The sequence below is a fragment of the Mytilus californianus genome, unplaced genomic scaffold, assembly GCF_021869535.1.
Source record: "Mytilus californianus isolate M0D057914Y unplaced genomic scaffold, xbMytCali1.0.p SCAF_2, whole genome shotgun sequence".
Lineage (NCBI taxonomy): Eukaryota > Metazoa > Mollusca > Bivalvia > Mytilida > Mytilidae > Mytilus > Mytilus californianus.
In genome coordinates, this window is record NW_026262668.1 from 101654841 (window position 1) to 101666837 (window position 11997).

Consider the following 11997-nt stretch of genomic DNA (forward strand, 5'->3'; position numbering starts at 1 on the left):
TTTTATGTTGGGGTGGTTGTTATTGTTTCGTTGTAGTGTATGTTATTTAGTGTTTGTCAATGTTTAATTGTTGTTTTTGTGTAGGAGTGCTTGTCTATGTTTCAATGAAGTGTTTGTGTTGACTTGTTAATATTGATTAATTGTTGTGTTTGTCGATGATTCAGTATATTTTGTGTCGATGTCTGTTCTTGGTCGGCTGTGACAATTTCTTTACAACATTTTTAGACTTTTGGCGATTTAGTGAGAATGCTAGTACATATATAATCTTTGTCATCTCTATATGTCTGCTTTCCTGTGGAGTTGCTTAAACATTGTCGTTTAATCCACATTTTTAACTCATACACAATTTCATCAAAGAACATGACACTTATAGTTTCGAGCATTCGAAGCAAACGCTTTTCCGAATTAACCTTCACCAGGGACGCTCAAATCCAAACACCTGAAATTCAGGACTGTTTAAATACGTAGAAACGTAAGGAGTCACATGACCAAAATGTAAACATGATTGTACTATTGCTACGCAAAGTATGTTCAATTTTGACGAGTTTCTGCAAGAAAACTATTTTTAAAAAGAATATGGTGTGGATTTCCTTTATTTTAAGATTCATCTTTCAATAAAAAAAATATCCAAGGAAGTATGTGTTTGTCGTTTTTTCCTTACCTTGACATGTAAACTATCTTAAACAACAGTCTGTTTTAAAAAGCAATACCTTTTTATATATTTACCGACAATCAATTCAAATGTTTTTGAATTTACATACACGGGAATGAACATTGAATTTATAAACCTTCCATACGGTTTGTTTCTATTATGCCACCGTCACGTGCAAAATCCAGTGAAATCTCAATATTTTTTTCTGAGAAGAAAGTATGTAAGCTCTAGTATCTTAAGCAATTTTTGTTGATCATGCTTTGATATCTGATCAGACAAATATGAAGAAAATATGCCACTTACAAAACAAAAAAGAACTAACATAATTATCTGTATCCCTCGATTTTAATTGCAATTTCGAAGAACTACTCTCCCATTAGATGGTTGCTCAGGTCTGCAGTTTCCTGCCACAGATATTTGTTCGTGATTATAAATTGTTTCCATCTCTCGCAACGTCTTCAACTTAAAATATAGCATTGAGTATATAAATAGTTTATTATATAAATGCTTCATAACGTGTTCCATATAACAGTATGCATGCTTTTATGTTCACAATAAAAACTGACGTAGGCCCTATCACTGTTGTTGCTGTGTGGTTTTTTGTTGTTGTTGTCACTATCTGCTTTTCTTTAAGCTGCTATGAGACTTGAGAAACAGTGACAATAGTCTCGGATATAGCTGAGAAATGTGTTGATAAGAACGTGACCAGAAGTGTGACTAAGATGTTTCAACAACTTGCATAGAATGAACAAGGATTTGTACGCGAAAGTATACCCCGTCTCCTTATTAAGACACTCACAAAAATGTCCATACTCATACAAACTAGATGATGTAGCTGTAACTTGAAATAATTAGACACCAATAGGTTGACTGGGGTATAGACATACGGCCATCCATGGACTTCTCTAGTCCTGCAGCACATTTGGATGGGCGAAATGTATAAAAACGCAGCCACATCCAGTCAGAAAGAGGTCCATCGTGTAGGGTGAGATCGATGCTTTCGGTACAATAAATCAAAATTGCAAGAAATCTTTGAGGGGTCCGTATGGTTGGCCTGTTAAAAGGCAAAATTTCTGTCCTATTCGACATGCCCTAATTTTCCAATGGCAGTCCAAATTCCGCCCTTCATCCCCCAACCTATATTGCAGAATCTTCCCACTGACATATATTGTTAATTTGTTCTCGTCCTGAAAATGTATGATATGTTTTCCACTGGACTGTAAGCAAGCATCAATCAATCCAAATAATAAAGTTTTAGACCAAATATATCAATCACTTCTTTGTAAAGAAGCTGAGTAATATGTAACCATAAATTACTTGCTCAATGGTAAAAGAAGAATTTCAAAGTTTTATAAACAGGAAGTGGCTTAATTACCAGTAGATCTAAAAATTGCTAACACGATACAACTGAACTTTGTAGATAAATATCAAATAAGTCCTAAATTAATGAAAGATTGGTAATATGTAGCGGATAATTCAGTCCGTAATGAATATAATGAAAATTTAAAGTACAAAAAGGTATCGTCAAATTGAGAGGAGATTGCGTATATAAGGTTATTGATGCTGCGCAAATTGTAGATTATCTTCAGTTACATTGAAACTGTTGAGATTACTGAAACTATTAAAAAAGGAGAAAGTGACTGTTTGAGAGATCTGAAAATCGCCTACACAGAACAACTTCAAACTATACACTTTTATACCAAACATTTCACCCCTACGGTATTATGCAACGAAATTTATGAACAAACGAATTGACGGACAGACAGACAGACAGACAGACGAATATAATAGCCCGTTAAGGTGATTGTAGTATACCATCCACTCACGTCATTGATCGTTTTACCAAAGTATTTGATAGCCTATATGTTCATTAACTTATACATTCTGACCGGTACGCTAAATGCCACGGAACTAATTTGATCAAACCTAAAACTGGAATCTAAACTCCTTCTTCGCTAATGAGAAATTTCTATACAATGACAGCTGTACAGATCAATTCATTTCATGGTAATACTACTACTGTTATGTTTCCTTCTAACTGTTCAAAGCACAATGTGTGTGTCACAGGAAACTTTTTATAAACCTGCCGAGAATCACTCGGAAATTAGTGAACGACGTATTTAGTTATGAAAGGAGAGAAAATCGGTAGAATATGCAAATTTAAAAAACAATGAGCAGGTCACTTTTATATTTATGAAAATGAAAGTACTACAGCATTAATATTTTGTTAAATAAGACAATTATAATAAATGGATGTTCTTACCGTTTTCTTACTGATGTGAACCGGATGCTTGAAGACTACCCAATTCACACTCTGAAAACAGCCTGGAGTTGTGAGGGATCCTTTGTAAAAAAAGGAATCATCTTTCTTCGGTAGTACAGTAAAAGGATTAAATTTAGTTTTCACTTGCCCTTAATAGAAAAACAAATTTAATGAAAGAAGTGCAGTCTCATATTTTCAAAGTGTCGCATAGTAAATTTAAAGTAAGTAGATGTAACAGGTAAAACCAACGGTCTAATCTATATAAAAAACGAGAAACACTTATGAACCCCACCAACAAACGACAACCACTTGAACATCAGGTTCCTGACTTAGGACAGGTGCAAACAAATGCAGCGGGTTTAAACGTTTTAATAGGCGCCAACCTTCACCCTACCTGAAACAATAGTGTTACATCACAACATAGAAAATCACACCATAAAATACCAATTGAAATGGTTTAACTCAATCAAAAGACATATTAACAAAAACAAGTGAACATACACTGAACGAATAAATTTGATCTATGACACAATATAAATACAAAATTAATAAAACAAGGGGGTAAGATGTAAAACAATATCAGAAAGACAATCATAACCTTATAGACAAAATGCCGCCAAATAAAATAACGTACACAGGTAAATAAACATAATTTTGTTGTAAGGTATACATGGAGTACGGAAATAATTTTGTTGTTCCTAGTAAGAGAACAAAAATGAAAATTTATCGTCATACTAAACACTTGTCAAAAGAATAGTGAGACGAGATATAACACTAAATAAGTAAACAATTAATAACAAAAATACATTACAAATTGTATCAACGGGTCAAATTAACACGAAAGTACGATTTGAGAATACTCGCAGCTACTCAAAGTTAGTTAAAAGCCAAAAACAATTAATAATAAAAAATCATGCATCAGAGACGACTATTTTTATTGTTTTCTCTTTTCTATTGAATATCTTATTATTAGCTTCCATGCTTAACTCAACTTCATTCGGACCCTAGTGAATAGTTGTCTCTTTTTCAATCATACCACATCTCCTTATTTCATATTAAAAAACTATTGGTCTCGGGCATACCTATATTTCAGTACACATTTCGCACGCTTTTAAATCGTTCAAAGAATATTATACACGTTCTGCAAGTATAAAAGATCTAAGTATCTGATCTTTGGGTACATTTAGGCTTTCTGGTTTCCTTTCTATTTGTCTCGAAGATCGAAAATTGTTTCTGGATTTTAAGTCTATATCAGTATTATTCAATCTACATGTATAAACTAAAATGTGTATGTAATCTGATGTTCAGTAGTTGTCGTTTGTTGATGTGGTTCATAAGTGTTTCTCGTTTCTCGTTTTTTATATAGATTAGACAGTTGGTTTTCCCGTTTGAATGGTTTTACACTAGTCATTTTTGGGGCCCTTTATAGCTTGCTGTTCGGTGTGAGCCAAGGCTCCGTGTTGAAGGCCGTACTTTGACCTATAATGGTTTACCTTTACAAATTGTGACCTGGAATGAGAGTTGTCTCATTTGCACTCATACCTCTTCTTATATCTATTAACACAACAGTCAAAACGGTATGCTGAGTAATTTTTAATTCATAATTCATAAATATTAACTAAAATATTTAACAATTAGTATAACTCATTTAAATTCTGCCAATCCGAAGCTTTCTTGTGAACGAATGGACTAATCGTCGACGGACAATCCACTAGCATTTTAAAGATAGACACGATCAACTTCAAACTCCCTCAGGAAAAGTTGACTTTAGATGGAATTGGTTATTCTTTTAGGCCACGCGTTTAGGTAGTAATACATTACTGGATTTCAATTTTTTGACATAAGCGTTCTTTAAGAAGGTCAATCAAGAAAAGCGCTTCGTATGCATCAACTTTAAAAAGTGTTTAAAACGGTTAATATTGTCGGTAACATGCATATAAGGTATTATTGTTTTGTTTAAACAATATTCTATTCTTCTAAAGTGCACAAATGACAAATATACAACAAAAATATCGATTCGGAAACAAGAAGAACTTTTATAATTTTGATAAATCCTAAAAGTTTCTGAGAACTGTCTTTCATGTAAATCTTGCATGGAAGAGGGATAAAGGTTATAATTATACTGTTGGTGTCCAATCACTGGTATTATTTAGGGCTTGAACCAAGACTAAATGTCTGTATGCACTTAAGTTTTCTTGAAATTGCTCATGGTCATGCTTTCCTGTATACTGAGGATAGTGTTGCTTTAGTGTATGAAAACCTTTTATGAAGAACAGTCACCGATAATAGAGTGTAGGACTACGTGATTTCATATCAGTAGCCTACTACGTGAAGTACTTTGAGATTGCGTACAGTAATTGCTTGAATTGTTTGATACTTCACTGTTACAGTATTATTTATTCTTGCTTTGTCTGTGTTGGCTTTTGATAATACCGTTTGATTTTTAAAGTTAAGTGAGTTTCCTGTAGTAATTCTTAATGTGTTCTATTATGTATCCTTGTTTTATCCTCTAATCTAAATTAAAAGAATTGAGATCTGAAAAAAAAAACCGATTTAACTCAGCCACATACTCATGTGCATGTCCAAATTTAGGCACCTCTTCAGCGAGCATATGATCCTGAAAGCAGATCATAGGTTCGGTTTAGTTTATTCACAACTTTTATAAGACTCGGGACGATGAAGGATTTACAAAGTGAGTCTTACTATATGAATCATTCGGACGATTTAGAAGTTAAATTTTTTTAAAGACACCTGCTACTGTATATTGCTGACGAATGAATGCGAAACTCTAGATGTTCTTTTCTTTCTTTCTTAGCGTTGCATTAAATTATGAACCACATCTCCTTTGCTTATATATATATCGCCTCGATGATCTATTGCTAGAGTAATCACATCGAGTGCGAAATGTCGTGGGTTCGATACCAAGCCGGGTCAAGAAAAAGACTTGACAATTGTTAATTGCTGCTTCACCTCGAAGGTCTCGGCATTTTGGATTCATAAAATTGTGCCCAGTTACAGGTCTTCTTGCGGATTGTTACCTTGTGAACTGGCACGCTAGCAATCAGGCTCAAAGTGTCGGTCTAGTTAAAAGCAGGGTTAATATTTATATCACATTAACATGTTCTCGTCATGATATCAATGTAATATTTCCCACTGGATTTTACTAAACACCAAATCCATTGATCCATCCGTTTTTCATAAGAAATCGAAAGACTTACCGTTTATGCATTTCAGTTTGAGTCCATAATGGTTGATGAATTTGTCAAAAGCATTGAATTTTTGGTTCAAATCCTTGAAAAAAATAAAAATGAAAAAAGCAGATTCAGTTTTTGATGTGAACAGATAAAGTAAAGAACTGATCACTTCTTAGGTAATTGCAAAATATGATCTTTTACCATTTTCATAAATTTTAAAGGATGTGAATAGACACAAAAACCATAGTAATTATCCTTTTATAGTTTTATAAGCTGATATATTAATAAATATCTGACCAATAATTGAATAGAAATTAAAACCGTTTTAAAACGTATCCAGTCATTTTTCGTCATTTCAGGATATTTTAATACACTCTGATGTTTATATATTTAAGGTACTGTGGATTCATTTATTTTCGGCATACCAATTTACGTGGATTAAGAAAAAAATTGTATTTTCCCATATGTACATGCTGTCTGCCTATTTATATCTGCAAATACCTGAATACACATTTCAAACAAAATGTGCACAATTTTATTTAAAAAAATATTTACCTCTAGAAATATGCCGAGAACCACGAGTCCATCATCCTTATTAACTGCCTTGCTAAACGTGTCATATTTAGTGTTATAATGCACCATATGCATCTGTAGAACGAAATACAATGCCATGTGAATCAATCAATTATAGCTCGCTAGTAGCCTGCCAAAATAACAGAAGTCGATAGCTCTGTGGATGAATTTAAAAACATTCCGATTTTTCTTTTCATAATGCACGTACTTTACTTTTGAAAATGAAAAGTAGTAAACGAAGAGCTGAATTGCTGCTTATAAACGTAGTTGACATTTCGAAATAAACAAAATGAGAGGTCATTTAGCTTCTTACACATCTATATTTCTGAGCACATCAAGAGTTGCTGTATGCCCCCTTCTTATAATTTACGACTGAATTACTCAAATGCCTATCCAAGTTAAGCATATATCTTTTTACAAAAATAATTGTTCAGATGACAGGGCTTTAAAAAACAAATAGTAGGAGTATACTAGTAGTAATTTTGTTTCTCTAGTTAGCAGCGTTTGAACCCTTGCCGGACACTGGAGTATCTTAACTTTGCAATCAAACATAGACCAACGGCCACAGACAGATACACAATCTCATAACATATTAATTTTAGCTGCATTAGATATATTGTTTTATTTTCATTATAATATAAATACATTTAAAGTATAATGTTACAGTAGTACTTAAATGTTGAATATATAAATTAAATTAAATTGATGTGGTATGAATCTCAATAAGACAACTATCCACCACAGACCAAAGGTCGAGAAATCGACACGAACACTAACACAATTAGCAAATAACAAATAGACAAAACACAAATATTACATACTATTTGATATTATAGAATGATACAAAAGGCCTAATATTATGTCGTAGTAAAGGTATATATTATAGTTTTACCTCTCCGGCATACTTTTTACCATCAACAGAATGTTCGGAACCATCATTCTCGCTGTGTCCAAAGTGAAAATGGAAGTTATACAATTCAAAAATGTCAGTTGGGAATCTTGGGATCCCAGAAATTTGTGTACCTTTGTCATTTAAGGTGAATGTCGGAGAATGTCCTGAAAGAATATAAAATTACATCTAGAATAATAACTTCTTCAACAACAAACAACAAATATAACACCGAAATTAAACTTTTCTATTTAAGCCTTTCTTTTGTGTTTTGCTGTAGAACTGATTATGCTTTAATTGTTGTATACCTGTATTTTACAGAGTTTTATTGTTAATGTTTATAAAAAACATGAATGCATATTAAACTGACGAACAGCATGTTGAAGAGCATCATCTACATAATGCCTTATTAAATTTGGATTATCACTAAAAGGTTGATCAAATTACAAATAACACGTAAATATCAGGTATAAGTAAAATGTTAACTTTCAAGGTTAATCTCCCTCGGAATCACAAGTAACATATTGAAACGCTAAATGTTTTGTTTGTCATACTTTGTTCATATATCAAGTTCCACATGCGTTATTTTAAAAACAGACCAAAAAATTTTGACTTTTGAAAACATCAGCTAAAAATCATAGAAATATAATTGATCATAAAGCCATAAAGGGATGCATGGTCGCTTTATAAACTGATTGAAGATTACCGTTATTTTTGAACATTCCTTTAAAGTTACAGCCTTCTTTCAGATAATTCAGCTTGAATGGATAATAAAGTGCATCATGAGTTACTATGTTGATAGGAGATTGTCTATTTCCTTTACAATCAGGCCAGAATAAACCCCAGTTTTGTGGACCTGAAATGTAAAAATAAAAACTGACTTTATGAATTAAAAAAGTTTAATGGTGCCACCTCGAAAAAGGCGAGAGAGGTGCTCAAATAATAATCAGCAAGGACATCATAGAAAAATGAGGTTCACTGACATTACCGTCGCTGGACATGCATGCAACGAGATGGTTCAGCAATTAAATTACTAGTATTTATGCCAATCGCAAAGGTTCACACGTCAAAATTAGCTTTCAACTAGATTCCAGTGACTGCATGTACTCATATATTGGTGTTTTGTGTATATTGTTTTTATGTTAGTCGTTCATTAGCATGGTACTTCTCTATTGAGTTTAGCCAATTTGCAGTCTAATTAAAATATAGAACTCTGATTTCGTTAACTCCATATGAGAGTATAACGAAATCAGAGTTCTATATTTTAATTAGACTGGCCGATTTGCAGCTGATTTTTACAGCGGATGACCGTCATCCAATGTACAGTACTTCAGTACTTTGATTACTGTTTGTGATGTGGTGATACACCATTGTCCAAGGATAAGGGGAGGATTGAGCGTTCACAAACATGTTTAACCCCGCGACATTCTTTATGTGCCTGTCCTAAGTCAGGGACTTTGACCATTTTTGGAACATTTTAATAATGACACATTGTGAACGCAACTCATTAGAGTCGGTTTAAAAAAAAACCTCTCATACTTCATAGTTTGCCATCATGTGTAGTTGACCATATATCTTAATTTTGATTCGACCATTTGTTGGAGTATTGCAACAATAACACCTTGTGAACACCGTTTTACAGAAAGCTTTCATACTTTGTAAGATTGTTTTCCATCATGTGATGTTGACCATACAATACCATCATTTGATTTCTCCATGTATACGGGAGTTATGAGACTTTGACCATTTTTTTAAAATTGTACCACAATGACACTTTGTGAACACAAATCCTCTGAGACCGTTGGACAAAATCTTCCCATACCTGGCAGGATTGTTAACCATTATGTAGTTTACTATATGAGACTGTCATGTGGATTTGACAATTTGTACGAGAGTTATGGGACTTTTAATTTTTAAACATTTGTATCACAATGACACTTGGTGAATGCAGTTACAGATGCAATAGTTTTACCACATACAACAAACATCGAAAACAACAAATGAAACATTATAAAAAGCAATTGATTTTTTTAACAATATTAGAAATATTATTATTGTTCAATAGATATATAAATTTTCTTCATCAGACAAGTTTAGAATAATTAAAATACAGCATATAAATGAACACTGCATGCTTTAGATCTACATAAAATATACATTTTAAAAGTACACGGTTTTCATCTTCTAAAATATTGCAACCCCCAAACCCTCTGACACCATTTGACAGACGGCTCTATTAATTGGTAGGTTTGTTTGCCATTGTGTGTTATTGACCATATTACACCGTCATTTTGATTTGACAATTTTATTGGAGTGAAAAACAAGACTTTTATCATATTATGATTATCGTACCACAATGAAGCATTGAAACACACAATTTCATTCCTCATTTATACCTAGCGACGGTGGACATTTCGCTACGGCGTCGAAATCTTGTTTCTACAATTTATCGCATGTATTTGTATAAAATTTCAAACCTTTAGACATAGATATAGTTGTAACATTTTTGAGCAATCGTTTCAATTTCGCCTATATCATGTACTATGCTGAATTGATAAACGAGAAATTTTATAAAAGAATATATTTACCCATGATACTGTCTGTAACATAGTCAAATCCAAAACCGTGATGTGTCGTACGGGCAGGTAGATGTATTTTCTTCGACTTTCCTATGTTGATTATTAAATTAAAACTAAAAAGTAGTAAAACTAATCTAAGTTTCTCCATACTTCCGAGGTTACTGTTCCAGTCTCTAGTTCATCTACTTTGTATATACAAAAACAATCAAGTAAAAGCTCTTTGGTATTTTAATAATCATATCACGGCTTTTTCTATATTTTGTTAAATCACCAGTGAAAAGTTCTTTTTGTTCCATGCAGATGAATTATTCATGCAGAATGCATAACAGAAAAATAACAGTAATTACATTTTATCAATGGACTTAATGCATTAATGTATTTTAATACTTACAACCAACTGAAATGACGTGATAGTTAACCCAAATCTAATATGTCCAAATATCTATATAAAAATATGGAAATGTGGTATGATTGCCAATGAGACATTTGTCCAACAAAGTATGTCCTTTTGATTTTTTTTATATGGGTATCCGCAGCCAATGAAGAGGCACTATGACCAAGATACAAGCAACGCTGGGTAAGGCATGGTTAAACTGACTTAAAATAAAGCTGACATCTCCTTGAATTACTGTTTTTAATAATGTGTAATATAAAAATTTCAACTTTTACTGATTTGTCTTAACGTCAGTTCTTGTATCTGATCAAGCCTGGTTATACATAAGTCAACGAGACTGTAACCACATGACTTAAAAACAAAATGATATCAAGCGATCAACATGCTATAGTATAGGCAAATCTCTGTACAATATATCAAGAACTTAGTTGTAACTATTAAATATTTGAAATCTTGACAGTGGTCTACCTTTACATTGCAATTTTCCTACAAGCTTTTAGAGCAACAACGGCTAGTTTCTATTTCCAATCCAGCATATTAATATTGAAACAGTAAAAACTAGAAATCATCAGTTAAATTGAAGTCTAGAGCTGGCATGTCAGTAATTGTTGGTAGTTCCTTATTCATTTATGTTTATCAATGTCATTTAGCTTGGTTTCTTCTGTTAATTATTCTAACATCGGCCTAAGAAATTTTTTGAACTGAGTTTTACTGTGTTTGTTTACACTCAACTTTTTTCTCAGCGGTTGCAAAGCTTGTTGTCGAAATCAACATTAATTTGAATCAGTAGTCCAAAACTTGACAGTGTCATTTTATAAATTATATTGTTTTAATCATCACCGTAGGTCAATCTTTGTGCGATAGAACAGTTGATTGGATACTAGTAGCAGAAGTCCATTACTAGGACTTTTGATACTAGTGACAGTTTGACATTCCTCCATAAAATGATGAATTATCATGTAGCGGCATGTCGACGTACTCTAAATATGTTTATTGTAATATACTGTAATATAGGTCTTTCTTCGAAAATCTAAATTTGAAATGATTTCGTAAAAATATTATAAAGAATCAGTGCACTGTATGTGTAAATGAAGCCGTGAGATATTGGACAACGTATTTCACGTCAGACAAACTTCTTCTTGCATGTACTTCCTTTTCGATTTAGTATTTTCAAAAGGGAGTGGAATGCCCAACGATAAAAAAAGGGGGAGAGTAAAAAAATGATAAAATTAGTCCATTACATAATGCAAACTAGGATGCAATTATCTTTCTCTGTATATGATCAAGATATGTAGGACATATGTAAAGGGGGCAGTAGACCATCAATACAAATTAAAAAAAAAACATTTAATGAATTACACTATTTTCATTTAAGATATTATAATCAAAGTTTCCTTAAAAATCATGATAAATGAAAAAAGAAATTAATGTTTCAATCTTCAATCTCTATCGT

At 32.6% G+C, this 11997-nt stretch overlaps 1 protein-coding gene across 1 annotated transcript; it reads right to left on the minus strand.

Annotated features, from left to right (window-relative positions):
• Positions 1-997: 997 nt before the first annotated feature.
• Positions 998-10391, minus strand: LOC127727739 (carbonic anhydrase 7-like). Its single transcript, XM_052234854.1, has 7 exons — positions 10160-10391; positions 8278-8427; positions 7575-7738; positions 6665-6757; positions 6134-6206; positions 2916-3064; positions 998-1114 (listed from the first exon to the last, which is right to left on the minus strand). The coding sequence occupies exons 1-7, from the start codon at positions 10296-10298 to the stop codon at positions 998-1000; spliced, it is 885 nt and encodes a 294-aa protein (XP_052090814.1). The 5' UTR covers positions 10299-10391.
• Between the last annotated feature and the right edge of the window lie 1606 nt (positions 10392-11997).

Bases quoted from the DNA above. Each gene is read 5' to 3' on its own strand.
- LOC127727739 (XM_052234854.1), bottom strand. From the start codon at position 10,298: ATGGAGAAACTTAGATTAGTTTTACTACTTTTTAGTTTTAATTTAATA. The intron at 6,207-6,664 runs GTAAATATTTTT...ATTTTTTTCAAG, and splicing joins TTCTCGGCATATTTCTAGAG to GATTTGAACCAAAAATTCAA. The intron at 1,115-2,915 runs GTAAGAACATCC...CTATATTTTAAG, and splicing joins TTCACATCAGTAAGAAAACG to TTGAAGACGTTGCGAGAGAT.